General features: G+C 40.4%; 1 protein-coding gene and 3 non-coding genes across 4 annotated transcripts in view; 3 read left to right on the top strand and 1 right to left on the bottom strand.

The window, feature by feature from the left end:
- The window catches only part of LOC120056774 (glutamate receptor ionotropic, kainate 4-like), a 78,223-nt gene that overhangs the window by 15,367 nt on the left and 41,056 nt on the right, over positions 1–21,800 (bottom strand). The window contains exons 9-11 of the mRNA XM_039004981.1: positions 14,472–14,576; positions 7,247–7,354; positions 577–780 (exon numbers count right to left, since the gene is read on the bottom strand). Coding sequence (XP_038860909.1) covers positions 577–780; positions 7,247–7,354; positions 14,472–14,576 — 417 coding nt within the window. The remainder of the gene's footprint in view (positions 1–576; positions 781–7,246; positions 7,355–14,471; positions 14,577–21,800) is intronic.
- Positions 11,839–11,891, top strand: LOC120057656. Its single transcript, XR_005477944.1, has one exon. It is a non-coding gene; the product is annotated as a U7 small nuclear RNA (small nuclear RNA).
- On the top strand, positions 12,084–12,136 carry LOC120057655. Its single transcript, XR_005477943.1, has one exon. It is a non-coding gene; the product is annotated as a U7 small nuclear RNA (small nuclear RNA).
- LOC120057654 lies at positions 12,329–12,381 on the top strand. The gene has a single exon (XR_005477942.1). It is a non-coding gene; the product is annotated as a U7 small nuclear RNA (small nuclear RNA).

The following is a 21,800-nucleotide window of genomic DNA, read 5'->3' as shown; positions in this document are numbered from 1 at the left end:
TCTAAAAGCATGTTTTCACTTTGTCATTATGGGGTATTGTGTGTAGATGGGTGAGAAAAACATATTGAATACATTTTGCATTCAGGCTGTGACGTGGAGTAAGTCAAAGTTTATACATACTTTCTGAAGGCTATTGTGCCTCAACAGTTAATTCACAATATCTTGATTCTTCATTCAGATTCAATTAAAAATCAAGATATCTTGTTTGGATCCTAAACATGAATATATGTTTATTTTCTGTTATCTGGAATGTTATCTTTAAAGGACAATCCCCTTCCAATGATTCTTTCAGGAGGATGAGTAGTAAACATATCTTGTATAATCAGCAATAACATACCCAGCCATCACCATGTTTTGAAACGTCTTGAGACACAGGTGATGGCTGGGTATGAAACAATAACGCTACAACAGGGTTTTTACACCATTTGTCTTCTCCTACCTACAGGTGGTATAACTTGTGACTGCAGTACCTGTGACATCAAGACATCACCTTACCCTTACTATACAAACATAAGTGAATAGAGAGGGAGAAGATTTTTAGCCACAATCACACTGCAACACTCACTCAGTGCTCACCCTTGAGATGAGCTCGCCCACCATGCCCGTCCAGGTGCCGTTGGCACTGGGCACGCCGTACACGCCGTCCGCCACCAGTCGTAGATGGTAGCTGAAGTGCAGCAGCTCGGCCAGCTCTCGCAGCATGTCTACACAAAATCCTTCGTAGCGCTCGTTGCCCTCCAGGGCCTGGTGTTCGGGCCTCAGCATCACGTAGGGGTTCTCCTGCATGAAGGGGCATCAGACTGGTGCAAGCTGAGATGTGTGTGTGTGTGTGTGTGTGTGTGTGTGTGTGTGTGTGTGTGTGTGTGTGTGTGTGTGTGTGTGTGTGTGTGTGTGTGTGTGTGTGTGTGTGTGTGTGTGTGTGTGTGTGTGTGTGTGTGTGTGTGTGTAGGGGGGGGCAGTTTGTGCATGTGTTAGCGTGAATTCGCATGCACTGGTGTGTCATCACGAAGTGCTTCCGTCATCATGAAGTGCTTCGAGAGGTTAATCAAAGACCATATCACTCCTCCCTCCCCGACACACTCAACCCTCTCCAATTCGCCTACTGCCCTGACAGATCCATGGACGATGCAATAGTATTGTACTGCACACTGCCCTTAGACACCTGGACAAAAGGAATGCATATGTGAGGACGTTGCTCATCGACTACAGCTTGGCCTTCAATACCATAGTGGTTTATAAGCTCATTACAAAGCTCAGAACCCAGGGTCAGAACTCCTCCCTATGCAACTGGGTCCTGGACTTTGATGGGCCACTCCCAGGTGGTGAAGGTAGGCAACATTACTTACTTGACACTGATCCTCCTTGACACTGGCCCCACAAGGGTGCGTCCTCAGTCCCCTCCTGTACTCCATGTATACCCACAACTGCGTGGCCTCACACAGTTCCAACTCCATCATCAAGTTCGCTGACAGTAGGCCTGATCACCAACAATGACAAAACAGCCTACAGGGAGGAGGTAGGTACTCTGATGGCATGGTGTCAGGGAAACAACCTCTCCCTCAACGTTAGCAAAACAAAGGAGCTGATTGTGGACTTCAGAAGGAACCAGGCTGGACACGCCCCCATCCTCATCAACGGGGCCGCTGTGGAGCTGGTCAATAACTTCAAATTCCTTGGCATACACATCTCAGAGAAGCTGAAATGGTCTAACCCCACGCACCAGGTGTCGCAGGAAGGCCAAGAAGGTCATCAGGGACCCCAGCGCCCAAGCCATGTCCTGTTATCCCCGCTTTAATCATTCAGACGGGGGCAGTACAGGAACATCATGGCAAAAGCTGAAAGACTGGCCAATAGTTTCTACCCTTCAGACCATCAGGCTGCTGAATAGCCACCACTTCCCTTATGGACCCTCCCCCACCCCTCACTACTCCCCCCCATGGAAATTTACCCGCCCACACACTCAACTCTCATTTACCTTACCTGCTGCTCCCCTTATGGACGTTCTTTCTCCTGCTGCCTTCCCCCCAACCAAAACAACATTCATCACTGTCACAGTTGTTAATATGTGGATAATCTTGTGACAAAGCTTAAATTGAAATTTGTTTTTTATTTTCGTAATAAGGCTTGCTTCCCGCTTATGGCTAGAAAGAAGCTTTTTCAGGCCACTTCTCTCTGTAATTGATTATGGTGACTTGTTGTATATGCATGCAACCTCCTCCGTTTTACAGAGACTGGACTCTGTTTATCATGCATCCTTGCGCTTTATTACAAATGCCAAGTCACTCACCCATCATTGCACATTGTACCAAATGGTAGGTTGGACCTCACTTTATATGCGCAGAAAGATACAAATATGTGTTCATCTCCAAAGCCCTTTTGGGTAAACTCCCTCTTTACCTCTGTAGTCTGGTCTCCTTCACCACCAGCAGTTACCATACCCGGTCTGCTAGAAAAGACTGCCTTTTCTTAGCGCTAGGGGTCAGATTATTATAATTTTTTTTCAAATAACATACCCAACGTAAACGGAAATTTTCTCTGGCCCAGATCGTAGAATATGCATATAATTTACAGATTAGGATAGAAAACACTCCAAAGTTTCCAAAACTGTCAAAATATTGTCTGTGAGAATAAGAATACTTATTCTGCAAGCGAAATCCTGAGAAAATCTAACCCGGAAGTGATATAAAAAAAAAAAACGTTGTTTCCTGGCCTGTCTAACCTCCATTTAAAGGGGTATCAACCAGATTCTTTTTCCAATGGCTTCCTCAGGCTGTGACCAGGCTTTAGACATAGTTTCAGGCTTTTATTTTGAAAAATGAGCGAGATGTTTCAAAAGAGGTCAGGTGTCCTCCGAATATTTCCTGCGCGCGAGAGAGGGGCACCCCATTTTCATTTGGTCTCTTAATGAATAGGTTATGCTCCGGTTGAAATATTATCGATTATGTTTGTTAAAAGACAACCTGAGGTTTGATTATAAAAAACATTTAAAATGTTTCTACGACAATTTCGGATACTTTTTGGGATTTGTCGAACGGAACACGGCTTTTGATTTTTCATCATAACGCGCAACCCAAATGGCGTTTTTTTGTGATAAAAGTAATATTTATCGAACAAAAAGAACATTTGTTGTGTAACTGGGAGTCTCGTGAGTGGGAACACCCGAAGATTATCAAAGGTAAGCGATTAATTTGATTGCTTTTCTTACTTTCGTGACCAAGCTAGCCAAGCTAATATAAGGCTAAACTGTTATAGTATTGAAAGCTACACTCACAAAAGCTTGGATTTCCTTCGCTGTAAAATATATTTTCAAAATCTGACACGATAGGTGGATTAACAACAAGCTAAGCTGTGTTTTGGTATATTTCACTTGTGATTGCATGATTATAAATATTTTTATAATTTATTTATTTTTATATGAATTTGGCGCCCTGCAATTCAGCGGTTGTTTAACTTCTTATGGCTGCAAGGGAAAGTATTGAGTAGCCAGATAAAAGATGCCCATTTCAAACGGCCTCGTACTCAATTCTTGCTCGTACAATATGCATATTATTATTACTATTGGATAGAAAACACTCTCTAGTTTCTAAAACCGTTTGAATTATTTCTCTGAGTGAAACAGAACTCATTCTGCAGCACATTTCCTGACCAGGAAGTGGAATGTCAGAAATCGATGCTCTGTTCAACTTCCTGCCTATACATGGGCATGATACGTAAGAGTCTACGTACACTTCATACACCTTCCCCTGGTTGTCAAGAGGCGGTGAGAGAAGAAATTTCGTGTTTATCTTGGTCTGAGGTGGAATTAAAGCTCTTTGTATGACGCGACCGTCCATTTCCTGTTTCTGGAGCGCGCGAAAGGGGACATGGATTTGCCTTCTGTTTAGCTGTCGTTATGGACGACTAACATCTCCGGTTTAGATTTTATTTGATACATGTGACCATATCATCGTAAAGTATGTTTTTTCAATATAGTTTAATCAGATTATTGAAATTTTTTCGGGAGTTTTGCCGTGTTCCGTTCTCTGACTTTGTTGACGTTGGAGAGATCCGTGCCACTTGGCAAGTGCCCATGCTAAATCAAGAGGGAAATTTGCCGTTCCAGATCCAAACAACGACTGTTCTGGACAAAGGACACCTTGTCCAACATTCTGACGGAAGATCACCAAAAGTAAGAAACATTTTATGATGCTATTTCTAATATCTGTCGTGCATGTGAACTGGTCGTCGGCGCCCAAGTGTTTCTGGCTATTGTGGCTACGCTAATATAACGCTATATTGTGTTTTCGCTGTAAAACACTTGATAAATCGGAAATATTGTCTGGAATCACAAGATGCCTGTCTTTCAATTGCTGTACACTATGTATTTTTCAGAAATGTTTTATGATGAGTATTTAGTTATTTGGCGTTGGTGTCTGTAATTTTTCTGTCTGCTTTCGGTGCAATTTCTGACTGTAGCTGCAATGTAAACTATGATTTATACCTGAAATATGCACATTTTTCTAACAAAACATATGCTATACAATAAATATGTTATCAGACTGTCATCTGATGAAGTTGTTTCTTGGTTAGTGGCTATTTATATCTTTATTTGGTCGAATTTGTGATAGCTACTGATGGAGTAAAAAACTGATGGAGTAAGAAAAGTGGTGTCTTTTGCTAACGTGGTTAGCTAATAGATTTACATATTCTGTCTTCCCTGTAAAACATTTTAAAAATCGGACATGTTGGCTTGATTCACAAGATGTGTACCTTTCATATGCTGTATTGGACTTGTTAATGTGTGAAAGTTAAATATTTAAAAAAAAAAATCTTTTGAATTTCGCGCCCTGCACTTTGAGCTGGCTGTTGTCATAAGTGTACCGACGTCGGGCTTGCACGCCAAACAGGTTAAGAAAGTGAACCCGTATTCGGTATCCATAGATCAGAGAAGTCCCCAGGACATTCACAGTATTAGGCAAGACTGCCTTTTCTTGTGCACCAGACGCATGGAATAATCTACAATCCATGCTTCATCTAGATATGTTAGTGCCACTGAATGAATTTAAAATATTGATGGGAGACTGTTACAGAGAGGTGCAAATGCTTTTTTTAGGCTGGATTATATTGTTGTATGTTCTAATTATGTAACGTATTGATTGTTGTTGCCATCTTGGCCAGGTCTCCCTTGAAAAAGAGACTCGGTGTCAATGGGCTTTTCCTGGTTAAATAAAAGGTTAAATAAAATAAAAATATATAAAAAATATAATAATTTTGTTTTGTTTTTATTTTACTCAATGGTCATGCTGCTGCTCCCCCTATGGTCATTCCACCCCACCCCCTCAACAGTCTTTAATCTGCCTCCACCCCAATGGACATTTATTTATTCATCACTGCCACAGCTGTCATTATGTATGTATTATGTATGCATTATGTATCGTGCTATTTATATTGTTGTTTTTATGACTATTTTCCTAATTTTATTTCACTTAGTCCTGCATGTTGGAGCTCGAAGTCTAATATTTTCGCTGTACCCTGCAATCATACCTGCAACCCTGTACATGTGAATATTAACATTCTGAATATGAATGTGTGTATTGTGGTTGAGTGTATTTGCATGGTTTAGACTCAGCACCAAATACTAGCTATCTTGCAAGAGGCTGATATAACCTTGTGTGTGTGTGTGTGGTGTGCATGCCTGTGTCAGAGAGAGAGAGTGGGAGTGTGTGTGTGTGTCTGTGAGAGAAAGAGAATGGGAGAGTGTGTGTGCGTGCATGTGCATGCCTGTGTCTGTGAGAGAGAGGGAGTGTGTGTGCGTGTGTATGCATGTTTGTGTCAGAGAGAGAGAGTGGGAGTGTATGTGCGTGTCTATGAGAGAAAGAGAATGGGAGAGTGTGTGTGCGTGCATGTGCATGCCTGTGTCTGTGAGAGAGAGGGAGTGTGTGTGCGTGTGTATGCATGTTTGTGTCAGAGAGAGAGAGTGGGAGTGTATGTGCGTGTCTATGAGAGAAAGAGAATGGGAGAGTGCGTGTGCATGCCTGTGTCTGTGAGAGAGAGAGTGTGTGTGCGTGTGTATGCATGTCTGTGAGAGAAAGAGAATGGGAGAGTGTGTGTGTGTGTGTGTGTGTGTGTGAGAAAGAGAGTGGGAGTGTTTGTGTGTGTGTGTTAGGCTAGCCGTGCTAGTGTGATTCATAGGTCTCTCGACCATGACTCATGCCCTCCCTTGGGCCTCCCTCAGTTCTTCTCTGTGTTTCCATCAGTTTCTGACTAGGCTGCTTTATTAAAGCTCTGAGCCAATGTGTTTCTCTCTCAGTTATCCCTTAATGAGCCACACACAGTCGTTAATTCACAATATATTTAACTCACTTCATTAAGATAATGATTCAACATTTCCCACCTGTGTTCATTTGAGACTTGAGGTAACGAAGCAGCTTGCTTTAGGTTGCCTGGGATGCCAGATGGGCGGGGTCAGCAGTTTTGCGACTATTCTATTGGTTCCATTGTGCCAGTCAATCAATCTGCAAGCTGAAGGCCATGTACAGTAAGCCTATGTATGTAGCCAAGACTACCAAATATCAATGCCGCACACGCGCGCGCACACACACACACACACACACACACACACACACACACACACACACACACACACACACACACACACACACACACACACACACACACACACACACACACACAGTGTCTACCAATTAAAAACAGTAGCTACCAACTACAGTATTCTGGCTGAATCTACAGTTGATTGAAGGGAAGAAGTTCATTTGATCATTTTTCTGTCTCCATGTAACAAAATGATGAGAAAATTCTAGTCATGCTCCGGTATTTCATACCCAGCGGACCAGGTCAAGCAAACGCAAATGAACAAGAGACAGAGTCCATGGAGAATCAGCCTTGAGGAATTTCTATTTTTTTAAGGGCACCAATTAGGTTGTACCTCAAATAAGAAGAAACGCCAGTCTCTCATCTACCGAGGTCAACGGTGAAAGCGTCTGGAACACTTGGTATGCTTCTGCCTAATTGAGTTGGCAGATGGATTAAAAACAAGTAGAAGGAACAAGTAGTAGAGCCAAAAACAGGGTCGTGTTCACTAGGAGCGAAAGCAAACAGTCCGAAACGGTGCGGGACTACCTGAACTTGTCCAATAAGAAATGGTTGTTTTCGCTTTCCGTTGCAAAACTTTTTTCTACAGTGTGCACTAATGAATACACCCCTGCAAACGTTGAAATAGTGTGGCGAAAAAAGAAGCTACGCTCACCAAGATGGTGGTGATGGTGAGGGTGGTGTTGAAGATGGTGCCGGCCATGATGAGGAGGTTGATGTCACTCTCCATGGACAGACCGTGCTCCGAATGCCACACACCAACCTGGGAGGGAGGGAGACAGAAAGAAAAGAGGAGATGGGTAGAGGGTTGAAGGAAAGAGATTGAGAGAAACAGGGTGGTGCTGTGCTTTCAAACCAAGGTGCATGAACAGCAAACTGAAGATGAAAACATATTCAGCAACTCAGTAGTAGAAATTGAGGTTTGTTTGAAAAATCTATATGTTATTGTTAAAACCAAAGTGTTTCGGCAAATACCTTCATCAGGATATTTCAGAGTTGCTGAAATTCTTTTCATCTTCAATGTTCTCCTCAGAAAAGAAAGTGCAGGCTCATTCAAATTGAGAGCTTCCGTCTGAGTGGCCATGGTTGGATTTGAATCAGAATTGAAGATATAGTTGGCTGTCTCATAGGTTTCATCCCAAATGGCATTGTTTCTTCCCCTATTCTCTATGAAGTGCACAACTTTTGACCAGAGTAGAATGAAAAGTAGTGCACTGTTGGGGATTAAGGTGCCATTTGAGATTATAGGGTATGGCTCCATTCCATCTCACACCATGCTTTGTGCTGAGTGAGAGGGAGGTGTTACAGTAGTCTTCTATACAGTTAGGGTTGCATAATTCATGTAATTTTTCCCGAATTTCCAGGTTTTCCCAAAATCCGGGTTGGAATATTCCTGGAATCAGGAAGGAATAAGAAGGAAATCTGTGAATCCTCCAACCGGGATTTCTGAAAAACTTGTGAATGCTTGTTGAATTTTGCAACCCTACACACATAAAAAAATACTACAGGACGTACTTTAGAATTCTGCAGAATTCTAAACTACACACTGTAGTATCCCTTGATCATGTGCAGTACTTACTATATAATTCTGTATTAAACTGTAATAAAACGTAGTATATATACACTACAGACTGTATTGACATCTTAAGGAGATGATTGTGGACGACAGGAAAAGGAGGACCGAGCACGCCCCCATTCTCATCGACGGGGCTGTAGTGGAGTAGGTTGAGAGCTTCAAGTTCCTTAGTGTCCACATCAACAACAAACTAGAATGGTCCAAACACACCAAGACAGTCGTGAAGAGGGCACGACAAAGCCTATTGTCAGGATTTGGCCAGGATTGTTCAGGTTTTGGTCACTAGATGCCCCATTGTGCTTTTTTGACCCTTTTGTTTTTTCCCTTGTTCCAGTTATTATTTGCACCTGTGCCTCATTTCCCTTGAGTGTATTTAAACCCTTAGTGTTCCTCAGTTCTTTGCTCTGTGTTTGTATGTTAGCACCCAGCCCTAGCGATGCTGTGAACATTTGTTTCTCCAGTTGGATTTTCTTGAGGTACTCTGGTTTTGTTCTTGTTTATTTTTGATTATTCTTTTGAGGTTTGTTTTTCCCTGCTGTTCTTACCACTTTGTGGATTTTCCTTGTGTCTTGGAGGATATACATTTTTTCTCTTGGAATTACTTTTGACGTTGTGGATTTATATTTTTGCATGAAGATCTTTTCCTTTTTACTTTATTAAATCATTGTCTCAAGTACTGCTGTGTCTGCCTCATCTTCTGGGTTCTGCCGACTATTAGTGGCTCAGTTTACTAAGTGACTGTTTCTCACACCGGAGACCCGAGTTCGTAACCGGGTCCTGACATCTATTCCTACTCAGGAAACTAAAAAGATTTGGCATGGGTCCTGAGATCCTCGAAGGTTTCTACAGCTGCAACATCGAGAGCATCCTGACTGGTTGCGTCACTGCCTGGTACGGCAATTGCTCGGCCTCTGAACGCAAGGCACTACATAGGGTAGTGCGTACGGCCCAAAACATCACTAGGGCTAAGCTGCCTGCCATCCAGGACCTCTACACCAGGCAGTGTCAGAAGAAGGCCCTAAAATTGTGAAAGACCCCAGCCACTCCAGTCATAGATTCTCTCTACTACCGCATGGGAAGCGGTACCGGAGAGCCAAGTCTAGGACAAAAAGGCTTCTCAATAGTTTTTACCCGCAAGCCATAAGACTCCTGAACAGGTAATCAAATGGTTACCCGGACTATTTGCATTGTGTGCCCCCCCAACCCCTCTTTTTACGCTGCTGCTACTCTGTTTATCATATATGCATAGTCACTTTAACAATACATTCATGTACCTACTACCTCAATTGGGCCGACCAACCAGTGCTCCCTCACATTGGCTAACCGGGCTATCTGCATTGTGTCCCGCCACCCACCACCCCCTCTTTTACGATACTGCTACTCTCTGTTCATCATATTTGCATAGTCACTTTAACCATATCTACATGTACATACTACCTCAATCAGCCCGACTAACCGGTGTCTGTATGTAGCCTCCCTACTTTTATAGCCTCGCTACTGTATATAGCCTGTCTTTTTACTGTTGTTTTATTTCTTTACTTAGCTAATACAGGCTCTAACCAATAGTGCAAAAAATGTAAGTAAGCATTTCACTGTAAGGTCTACACCTGTTGTTTTCGGCGCACGTGACAAACTTTGATTTGATATTTAATTTGCATATACCACATCCATTCCCCTCCCCCATATCCCAATTTCAAATCAAATCAGGCTTTATTTGACAAATGAAAATAAAAAAGTACAAATATTTACTACACAACAAACAAGATAAAAAAGGAAAAGCTAAACATTTGTGTTTTAAGATATCTTTTAAAACTTCTTGTCAATAGGGGGAGCTGTTAGCACTATTTTAGGTGTGATGTGTGTGATGTGTGATGTTCAGCTGTACCGATCCTGTGCAGGTGTTGTTACACATGGTCTGCCACTGTGAGGATGATCAGCTGTCCGTCCTGTCTCCCTGTAGTGCTGTCGTAGGTGTCTCACAGTTTGGACATTGCAATTTATTGCCCTGGCCACATCTGCAGTCCTCATGCCTCCTTGCAGCATGCCTAAGGCACGTTCACGCAGATGAGCAGAGACCCTGGGCATCTTTCTTTCGGTGTTTTTTAGAGTCAGTAGAAAGGCCTCTTTAGTGTCCTAAATTTTCATAACTGTGACCTTAATTGTCTACCGTCTGTAAACTGTTAGTGTCTTAACGACTGTTCCACAGGTGAATGTTCATTAATTGTTGGGAATTGCATGGGAAACAGTGTTTAAACACTTTACAATGAAGATCTGTGAAGTTATTTGGATTTTTACGAATTATCTTTGAAAGACAGGGTCCTGAAAAAGGGACATTTCTTTTTTTGCTGAGTTTATGTCCAGTTTCAGCACCCCTCAGGTTCTCTGGCAGGCTATTCCAGTGGCTGGGGGCATAATAACTAAAGGCTGTCTCTCCATGCCTCTAGGTCCAAGGCTTTGGGATGGTTAAAAGGCCAGTGCCAGAGGACCTGAGGGACCTACTGGGTATATAACTTAAAAGCATGTCTGACATGTATTGGGGTGTACAATCGTGGATTGATTTAAAAACCAATAGTGCAGAGACCTTAAAAGCAGTGTAATGTGTGCGCTCCGTCTGGTCTTGGTCAGTACCCGTGCTGCAGCATTCTGTATGTTTTGCAGTTAACCAATGCCTTTCTTGGGTAGACCAGACAGGAGAGCATTACAGTAGTCAAGCCTGCTTGTAATAAAAGCATGGATGAGTCTCTCTGCATCACCCTGAGAGAGAAACAGCCGCACCTTGTCAATGTTCCTCAGGTGGTAAAAAGCTATTTTGATCACATTGCTAATGGGTGATTCAAAATTTTGTTTAGAATCTAAAATAACACCTAGGTTTGTTACCTAGTGTTTTATCTTTATTGCCCGTGAATTAAAATGTGCGACTAGATTCTCTCTCTGAGCTTTGGCTCCAACAATAAGTACCTCGGTCTTGTCTTAATTTTTTGGGGTATTTTAACCCCTTTTTTCTCCCCAATTTCAATCATGTCTTATCACTGCAACTCGAGTCATGCGTCCCCCGAAACATGACCCTCCAAACCACACTTCTTAACAGGGAAGGCAGCCACACCAATGTGTCGGAGGAAACACTGTTCAACTGACAACCTTGTGGCTGACAACTCTCCCGTAACCCGGACGACGCTGGGCCAGTTGTGCGCTGCCCTATGGGACTCCTGATCACGGGCAGTTATGCCAGTTATGCTACAGCCTGGGATTGAACCCAGGTCTGTAGTGACACCTCTAGCACTACGATGCACTGCGCCACTGAGGCGGCCTGGTCATGGAGGAAGTTGTGAGCATCCAAGTATTTAAACCACTAAGTCTAATTTATCCGTGGAGCTAAAGTACTCTGGTGACACAGAAATATAAAGCAGTGTATCGTCTGCGTAGCAGTGAAAATAAATGCAGTGCTTTATGATAATGCTGCCAAGGGGTAACATATATCAACTGAACAGTATCGGACCCAAAATCGAACCTTGTGGAACACCATATGTGATATGTATTTTCTCTGAGTTATGTTCACTAAGGGTGACAAAAAAAATCTCAACCGGTTAAATACACCAATTTGTGCCAACCATGAGTGAGAAACCCACATGCCAAGTATAGACCATATTATTGTGTTCCCTACAGGTTATGTAAAATGTGCTCTTTTAGTATTTGTCCAGTAAGTTTCCTCAAGGGGAAAGCCCCCCTTCTAAGTAAAAGATAATAAAACAAAAACACTATAGCAAATACTACAGTAATGTCTGCAAAAACAACAGTAAATACTATAGTATACTACAGTAATATCTGAAAAATAAATACACCAATTTGTGCCAACCATGAGTGAGAAACCCACATGCCAAGTATAGACCATATTATTGTGTTCCCTACAGGTTATGTAAAATGTGCTCTTTTAGTATTTGTCCAGTAAGTTTCCTCAAGGGGAAAGCCCCCCTTCTAAGTAAAAGATAATAAAACAAAAACACTATAGCAAATACTACAGTAATGTCTGCAAAAACAACAGTAAATACTATAGTATACTACAGTAATATCTGAAAAATAAATACACCAATTTGTGCCAACCATGAGTGAGAAACCCACATGCCAAGTATAGACCATATTATTGTGTTCCCTACAGGTTATGTAAAATGTGCTCTTTTAGTATTTGTCCAGTAAGTTTCCTCAAGGGGAAAGCCCCCCTTCTAAGTAAAAGATAATAAAACAAAAACACTATAGCAAATACTACAGTAATGTCTGCAAAAACAACAGTATATACTACAGTAATATCTGAAAAAAAGCACTATTGTACTGTAAATATTACAGTATACTACAGTAATATCCATTAAAAAAACACTACAGTGAATACTACAGTAATGTCCACAAAAAAACTTGAGTAAATACTAGAGTATATACACACACAATAGCTTTTAAACTATAGTATTATACTATAGTAAACTATAGTGTTTTTATGTGTGTACCTGCAGGTTTACTATACAGTACACTATACACATAAATAGATATTGGATATGGGTTTGCAAGAGTTTAAGAAATGTATTCATTTGGGTCACACATAGTATTCTGGTAGTGGGGGAAAAAATGCAAATGACATTACATCATGCAGTATGTTCCATCCCAAATGTAACCCCTGGTTACAAACACTGCAGAAAGTGCATGTCATCATACATTTAATTTCATGCGCAAAACACTGCTTCAAAGCCTAAAGATAAATTACTACCTTTACAAGTCATGCCCTGTAGACCAACATTGAAGTTTCCCCCTTTCGACATATGGATGTCTGATGAAATTTAGCCTGTTGACTGGAAATGCTCGATTACAAATGCTTGCAATTTCATATTTAATCCTTTCACTGTTCACTGGTTCCTATTGTAAGATACCTCTGAAAGGAACACTGGCAGGCAGACACACACACAATAGCTTTTAAACTATAGTATTATACTATAGTAAACTATAGTGTTTTTATGTGTGTACCTGCAGGTTTACTATACAGTACACTATACACATAAATAGATATTGGATATGGGTTTGCAAGAGTTTAAGAAATGTATTCATTTGGGTCACACATAGTATTCTGGTAGTGGGGGAAAAAATGCAAATGACATTACATCATGCAGTATGTTCCATCCCAAATGTAACCCCTGGTTACAAACACTGCAGAAAGTGCATGTCATCATACATTTAATTTCATGCGCAAAACACTGCTTCAAAGCCTAAAGATAAATTACTACCTTTACAAGTCATGCCCTGTAGACCAACATTGAAGTTTCCCCCTTTCGACATATGGATGTCTGATGAAATTTAGCCTGTTGACTGGAAATGCTCGATTACAAATGCTTGCAATTTCATATTTAATCCTTTCACTGTTCACTGGTTCCTATTGTAAGATACCTCTGAAAGGAACACTGGCAGGCAGACACACAATGTCTTTGTGTCCTCTGCAATGCTACAGTAACTAGGGAGGGCACAGCAAATCTGACTTTCCGTGACATCTTTTTATATCACAGAATCAATAATATTGATATTGTCATGTATTCTTAGCCAGAAGGAGACATCTCAGTAAGAAACAGAAAAGTATACATGGGAACAATTAAGAGAACATCTTAAAAGTAAAGAAAACATTTTGGGTAAAAACATTGATAAAACAATAACTAAAAGAGCGATAAAATCCCTGACTACACGCTATGCAAAAATATTTTTAAAACCTAAATGCAGTCTACACATCAACCCGACTATGTTGTGAAGCTTGGTTTTTGAAAGCTCTGCCCTCTGACATAATTTATCTTAATCTTAGTATATAATCTAAAAGCAAATGGGCTATTAAAAATGTCAAATTAAATGGTGGAGTCAAAACATGTCACATTAACTGGAGGCAGGCATCGTGACAGAATAGCACTGGGCCCTGCATCTATGGCTGCTATGGCTTGTTTACAAATGCAGTCTTCATGGTGAGGGATCAAAAGAAGTTCTTTCAAACATCGTTTCATATGGTAACTTATTTTTCGAGATGCCTTCATGAAAGATTTATGAGCTAGAGCTCCATCTCTCAACTTTCCCTTTAAATGTCTGCCAAATGGCACCTTATTCCCTATTTAGTGCACTGCTTTTGACCAGGGCCATGGTCAAAAGTAGGGAACTACATAGGAAATAGGGTGCCATTTGGGACTCAAGCTAAACCTTGGCATCAGACTGTAGCTCTTTATATACAGTTATACACAGTAAATCCCAGTCTGTTACAAAGTCAGTGGTTATTGTGTGTGCAGTGTAGCTTTACCTGCCTTAGCCCCTCTGAGCTGCTCTGCACGACCCTCAGGGCGTAGTTGAAGCGGTGGCCTTTGCTGTTGAACTCTATGTGTCCGGTTAGACCTTCCAATTCTACCTGTCAAAGACAGAGCAAAAGGAGAGGACATACTGGGCTGTGCATCTCAATGAGAGCTCCAAATGGTATTACATTAAAACATATACAAACACAATACAGTATATATAGTCTCTGTCTGGCTCAGTTGGTAAGAGCGTGGCTTTAGCAATGCCAAGGTTGTGGGTCCAATTCCCAAAGGGATAATTTCCTATACAGTCATTGGATCACATTCACATATTAAAATGTTGGCTATGGATCCAGAGTTCTCGCCCATCCACAAACCTCTTTCTTAGAACCATAGAACACGCCGATTGGCACGTGTGTTTTTCTGTTGCTCATTCAGTCTTGGAAGTGTGTTTCCTGACCGATTCCGCGTTTGTTTAATGATGTTTGTCCCCCATGAGACACTGTAGACAGGGAAGCCTATTTCGCTTCCTCAAAATCCCCAGAATGAATCTAAGATATCTGCAATTCATTTTTGACTTCTTGTTATTTTGGCCGATGATGTTTAGATGCACAATTTTATATCTAACTAAGGTGTTTGATGCAGTATTTCTCAAGTAACAAAAATGCGTGACGTGTTGTCTTATGTAAACAGCCATTGCTGCTGGGTAGGTCTGCCTCTATGCTATTTGGTAGAGAGCAATCGCCGCAGCTGTTCACCCCATGTTAGTGGGCAAATGGACATCATCAAATCAAAACCCAACCTTCATTTACCTAGTGTGACGCATGGATGTTCCAAACTCAGTTTTAGACCAGACTGACTTTATGACCAAAATGATCAAATTTACACTTCGTAGTCAATTTAGACACGAGAATAACTGTTTGACTCATATCGATTTCATGTTCTTAGGGATTTGTTGCTTTTTAAAAGGCAGTGGCTCTTTAAAGCTAAGGATCCAGATCCTGTTCTTGCGCATGTGCTATTTTACACAGACATTCATTTTTCTAACGTAGCTGCTGTTCACAGTCCCCCTCCCTTTACACTCTTCTGAACCATGCTTATGTTTGCAATGATGATGAAAAAAGAACATTCAATTGCTAATTAGACTGCAATGGGCAAGTTCGTTTTGCGTCGCCGGGTGCCATAGTTAATTGCCATATGCTGATATCGTGACGAGAGTAAATAGCTGCATGTACCTCAGCAGCTAAGAACATGAAATCGCTAGACTGCCTATTTGTGTCATGCTTATGTTTGTACGAACATGTATTTTGTGTAAAACATGTAAATAGCTGTATGTAGCTTACTCCTCTCCTGAAAAAAAAAACATGCAATTGTGCTTTTACCTAGTGAGGCATGGAAGGCAATAGTTCGAACAGTTTTGTGTGCAACATGAAGTTTGTAGGCTACACCAGTGACGAGACAAAGGCAATCAAGGAGGGGGGAGCGGCAGTGGAGCACTCAGCACAGCAGCTAATTAGGCAGCGGAGTGGGCACTCAGCTACGTAAAAACAAATATTGTACAGTCGCTGAAATATCTGTATTTTTAGCGTGGGCAAATTGAGATACGGATGGCTACGTATACAGAATTTCTGTAAAATGTTTACACACAAAGTGGTGTCTGGACAGAAAGGTACTACAGAGAATCATGTTTTGGTTGGGAAATCATTGCTTTTAGTGCATATGGTTGACAGTGTGTACTGAGCTATTCTGGAGAGAGCATTCCAAGTTTATGACTAAGAACCTGACAAAGTCAACATGTTGCCGACGCTCATAATCGTATGTTGGCTTGGAGACCTCCAGGAGCAGTGTGATTCACTAGGTGACAGGCAAATGACAGGCCTGGATAACAGCCCTGAGAGTGCATACTGTGTGAGAGACAGAGCACATTGTGTGTGTGTGTACATGGGTTGTGTGTGTCAGGGTTGGGCTCAATTCAAATTGAAGTCAGTCAATTCAGAATTGATTTGAATTTAAAATCCCCAAATTTCAAAACTTTTTTTTTCTCTCAAAGGTTTTTTTATTTGAATTTGTTGAAATGATTCTACAGACAACAGAACAGGTAGAGGGCAGAACACACACAGATCCCCTACCAAAATCAAACCCACCCCAACCCCCCATGCTCTAACAGAACACGATTCCTCTACCAAATCAAGCCCCACCCGAAAACCAGACTTAAAGCATGCATGATACAATGAGTAATATAAATCAAATAGTAATTTAATTTTTATTTATTTATTTAAATAATAGTTTTTTTTACAAATTCAGTTTGGTTTATGGAGTTGTGAAATTAGCTGGTTCATGTCTTCTACAAAGGATAGGAAAGGTTGCCAGATATTATAAAATGTAATTGTCGATCCCTTAACAAGTAGCGTATTTTCTCTAGCTTGAGATGTTCCATAACTTCCTTTATCCAAATGGTTAAAAGTAGGAGGAAACTGATTCTTCCACTTAAACAGTGTACGACGTCTAAATAGAAGACTAGTAAATGCCAGCATGTTTCCCATAGAACTGTTTAGAGGGGTGTCATGACGTGGCCCTTTCTGTGTGTAGATCGTGGCTTTCCACTCTCTCTCTCCTACGCCCAGGTTCTGTTATCTCAGGTCGTAAATTCCTGGTGGAGACTCTCTCCCCCTTTTCCTGCAGAGAGGGAGACCACAGAGTGAACAAAGAATTTCACGTGGCCGAACTCCTACATCTCCAAAATGGGAGAATGAAACAATATGTCCACTTGTGAGAATGGTCCATGGACACTTAACTTCCCCTAGGGCAGCATTCGGAATTTTGGATGAAATGCATGCCCAAATTAAACTGCCTGCTTCTCGGGCCCAGAAGATATGATATGCATATAACTAGATTTGGATAGAAAACACTCTAAAGTTTCCAAAACGGTTAAAATAGTGTCTGTGAGTATAACAGAACTGATTTGGCAGGCGAACACCTGAGAAAAATCCATTCAGGAAGTAGTTTTTTGGGGGGTTTTGTAGTTTTCTATTCAATGCCATTACAGTATCCATTGACTTAGGACTCAAATTGCAGTTTCTATGCCTTCCACTAGATGTCAACAGTCTTTAGAAATTGTTTCAGGCTTGAATTCTGAAAAATGAGGAAGTAAGAGCAGTCAATGAGTGGACCCTAAAGTGTCACAGAGCTTTTTCATGCGCGAGACCGAGAGAGTGCCTTTCTTGTTAACCTTTTAAATTGACTACGTTATTGTCCGGTTGAAATATTATCGATTATTTAGGCTAAAAACAACCTGAGGATTGAATATAAACATTGTTTGACATGTTTCTATGAACTTTACGGATACAATTATAATTTTTTTGTCTTCCTGTTTTGACTGCGTTTAAGCCTGTGGATTACTGAAGAAAACGCGCGAACAAAACAGAGGTTTTGGGATATAAAGAGACTTTATCGAACAAAAGGAACATTTATTGAGTAAATGAATGTCTGCTGAGTGCAACCATATGAAGATCATCAAAGGTAAGGGATTTTAATTTTATCTCTATTTCTGACTTGTGTAACTGTTCAGCTTGGCTGGTTACGGTTTGTAATGATTTGTCTAGTGGGCTATGTTCTCAAATAATCGTAAGGTATGCTTTCGCCGTAAAGCATTTTTTAAATCTGACACCGTGGTTGGATTCACAAGAAGTTAATCTTTAAACCTATGTAAAATATGTTTTGTGTTCTGAATTTTTATAATGAGTATTTCTGTATTTGAATTTGGCGCTCAGCAGTTTCACTGGCTGTTGAAGAGGTGGGACGCTAACGTCTCACGTACTCAAGAGAGGTGAAGGGACAGTTATGTTGAGTGCGTTTCATTTGGTGACCTCATGAAGGACAGGAAACACACATAACTATATCTCTGAATGTGTACATTTCTCAATTATGGTGTTTGCATCTAATTCTTGTATAAAATGAATGAGTAAAGATGAAACTATTTGTGAAATGATGTAATGTGATGTTAACCTTTAATTATGAGAGAATTGCATTCCCTGTAAAGTTTAACTAGTCAGCGGCCACGCCCCCGTGAGCACAGACACGATCTGGCGTCATGGAACCGCCCTTTTCTATTGTTACGAATAAAACCCCCTCCTGAGGAAATCCTCTTCAGACTAAGCAAAACCCCAGTATGAGCTGTTGTTGCAATGGTTGAGTACCAAGACTAGAAATCCATACCAGGTGGCGCATTGGCTACACGGCTGGAAATGGTTAAACTCTGTGAATATCGATCCCTACAGAATAAGAGCAAATATTAGATACTAATTACTAGACTGCAGCTAGAAATTATGTAAACAAAGGACAACCGCCGAAACATCTACTCTAAGAACAATGGATGCCTGACGTATCCATTGAATAGACACTATCAGGAGCCGCCGATAGAGCTACCACCATGAGTAACCAGACTCTGATGAACTGACTCTCCAGCAGATGGACCGACGATTCCAACAGAGAAGACAACGACATACGGGCGTAAATATATTGATTGCAATTATTCCCGAATGAGCGAGCGTTCATGTGCAAAGGATTAGCATTTCAATGAATATAATTATCCACTGTGTGTAGTGATCCATTTTGTCTTTCTCGCTCATTTATCGGTCCACACCCCCTTTTCTTTGTATACCAAGCCGTCATATCGGTTTAGCCCAATAGGGGATCTTCCCTATCATTGTTAGTAACCAATATCTACTGTTTGTTATTCTCTACGGACCCCCATCCCGGATCCGGGATCATCCTCATCAAAAAAGCTGACTAGCATATAATTTCATGAAATCACAAGTCCAATACAGCAAATGAAAGATAAAATCATTTCCAATTTTTAAAATGTTTTACAGCGAAAACACAATATATATTTATGTTAGCTCACCACAATAGCCAAACACACAACGCCATTTTTTCACCGCTAACATAGCTTTCACAAAACCCACAAATAGAGATAAAATGAATCACTAACCTTTGAACAACTTCATCAGATGACAGTCTTATAACATCATGTTATACAATACATTTATGTTTTGTTCGAAAATGTGCATATTTATAGCTACAAATCGTGGTTTTACATTGGTGCCATGATCATAAATGGCACCAAATCAGCCAGAATAATTACAGAGAGCAACGTGAAATACATAAATACTCATCATAAAACATTTATGAAAAATACATGTTGTACAGCAAACGAAAGATAAACATCTTGTGAATCCAGCCAATATTTCAGATTTTTTAAGTGTTTTACAGCGAAAACACAATATATATTTATGTTAGCTCACCACAATAGCCAAACACACAACGCCATTTTTTTCACCGCTAACATAGCTTTCACAAAACCCACAAATAGAGATTAAATTAATCACTAACCTTTGAACAATTTCATCAGATGACAGTCTTATAACATCATGTTATACAATACATTTATGTTTTGTTCGAAAATGTGCATATTTATAGCTACAAATCGTGGTTTTACATTGTGAATACGGCGCCAAAATGCACCAAATTGTCCGGAGAAATTTTGGACAGTCACGTAATCTAACCAAAAAACTCATCATAAACTTTGCTAAAAAATACATGTTGTACAGCAAATGAAAGATACACTGGTTCTCAATGCAACCGCTGTGTTAGATTTAAAAAAATAACTTTAGTACAAAGTACAGCATGCAATATTCTGAGACAGCGCCCAGCCATTCTCCGCCATGTTGGAGCCAACATATTCCACAAAAATACGAAATAACATCATAAATATTCTCTTACCTTTGATGATCTTCCATCAGAATGTAGTGCAAGGAGTCCTAGTTCCACAATAAATCGTTGTTTTGTTTTAGAATGTCCATTTCTTCTGTCGAATTAGCAACTTTGGCTAGCATTGTGGAGCGCACATGTCCATCAACTCTTGGCGCATGGAACGAAAAATTCCAAAAGTCACAATAAACGTAGAATAAACTGGTCAAACTCAGTTGAAAATCCATCTTTATGATGTTTTTCTCATTTGTATCCAATAACGTCCAAGACGGAGCATTTTGTCGTGTATACCTAACGCATTGCAGAAAACAATGTGGTGTTCCCTGGTGCGCAGCTAAATACTGCCAATAAGGCGGACCTGTCACTCCAAAAGCTCTCATTCGGTCTCACATCAAGCTAGACACCCCATTCAACATTCTACTGCCTGTTAACATCTAGTGGAAGGCGTATGAAGTGCATACAGATCCATAAATATAAGGCAATTGAATAGGCAAGGCCTTACACAGAGCCCCATTTTCAGAATTTTCACTTCCTGTTTGGAAGTTTGCTGCCAAATGAGTTCTGTTTTACTCACAGATATAATTCAAACAGTTTTAGAAACTTCAGAGTGTTTTCTATCCAATAGTAATAATAATATGCATATCGTATGATCTAGAACAGAGTACGAGGCCGTTTAATTTGGGCACGATTTTTTCCCCAAAGTGAAAACAGCGCCCCCTATTTCCAAGAGGTTATGCATTTCTATGATTATTTAGTTAGTTAGTAAATAAATGTTTAAGCCAATTGGTGTATGATGATTCATAGTTTAGGCTGGGTTCGTGCAGATAACCAACAATTTACAACATTTGGAATGAGACTGACATAAGGTACAGAATAGTTCATGAATAGAAGACTAATTGATCAGATATTAAAATATCTGAAGAGTTATATTCGGAAAATTATAACTTTGTAATCTGAAGATTTTCCGTGGTGCCCCGACTTCCTAGTTAATTACATTTACATGATTAGTTTAATCACGTAAAAATAATAATTAGAGAATTTATAAAATAACAGTCTTCACCTTTAATGATGCCAAGACACGACAGGGGCCTCCTCTGGTGCCACTCCAAATAATGCTATAATGGCAGAAGGTTCTATAGGTCTCGAGTATCTTAGAAAACGTCTCAAATTGATATCCAGAAATCCGTCAATTATAAAGTAGCAGGGGCCTGTTTACATCAGTCACAAGTGGGATATATTTCTGGTCTAATCTTGGATAATTTTGCCTTTGACCAATGCAGCCGATTAACTATTTTAAATTGAATTACAGCATGTCTTAGACATATAGATGAAGTATGTATTCTCTGAAGCATACTCTACCAAGTTTCATCTGAAAGTTGTTCACCTAAATCCATTAACCATTGGTTCTTAAGAGAGTTCAGGGAATCCAGATTGTACGTGTTTAATAACGTAAACAGTGCATTCGGAAAAAATTCAGACCCCTTGACTTTTTCCTCTTTTTTTTATGTTATAAACTTATTATAAAATGTATTAAATGTTTTTTTAACCCTCAATCTACACACAATATCCCA

This window comes from Salvelinus namaycush, chromosome 12 (assembly GCF_016432855.1).
Source record: "Salvelinus namaycush isolate Seneca chromosome 12, SaNama_1.0, whole genome shotgun sequence".
Taxonomy (NCBI): Eukaryota; Metazoa; Chordata; class Actinopteri; order Salmoniformes; family Salmonidae; genus Salvelinus; species Salvelinus namaycush.
Note: the sequence above shows the minus strand (reverse complement) of the source record. Positions and strands in the feature narration are given on the sequence as shown.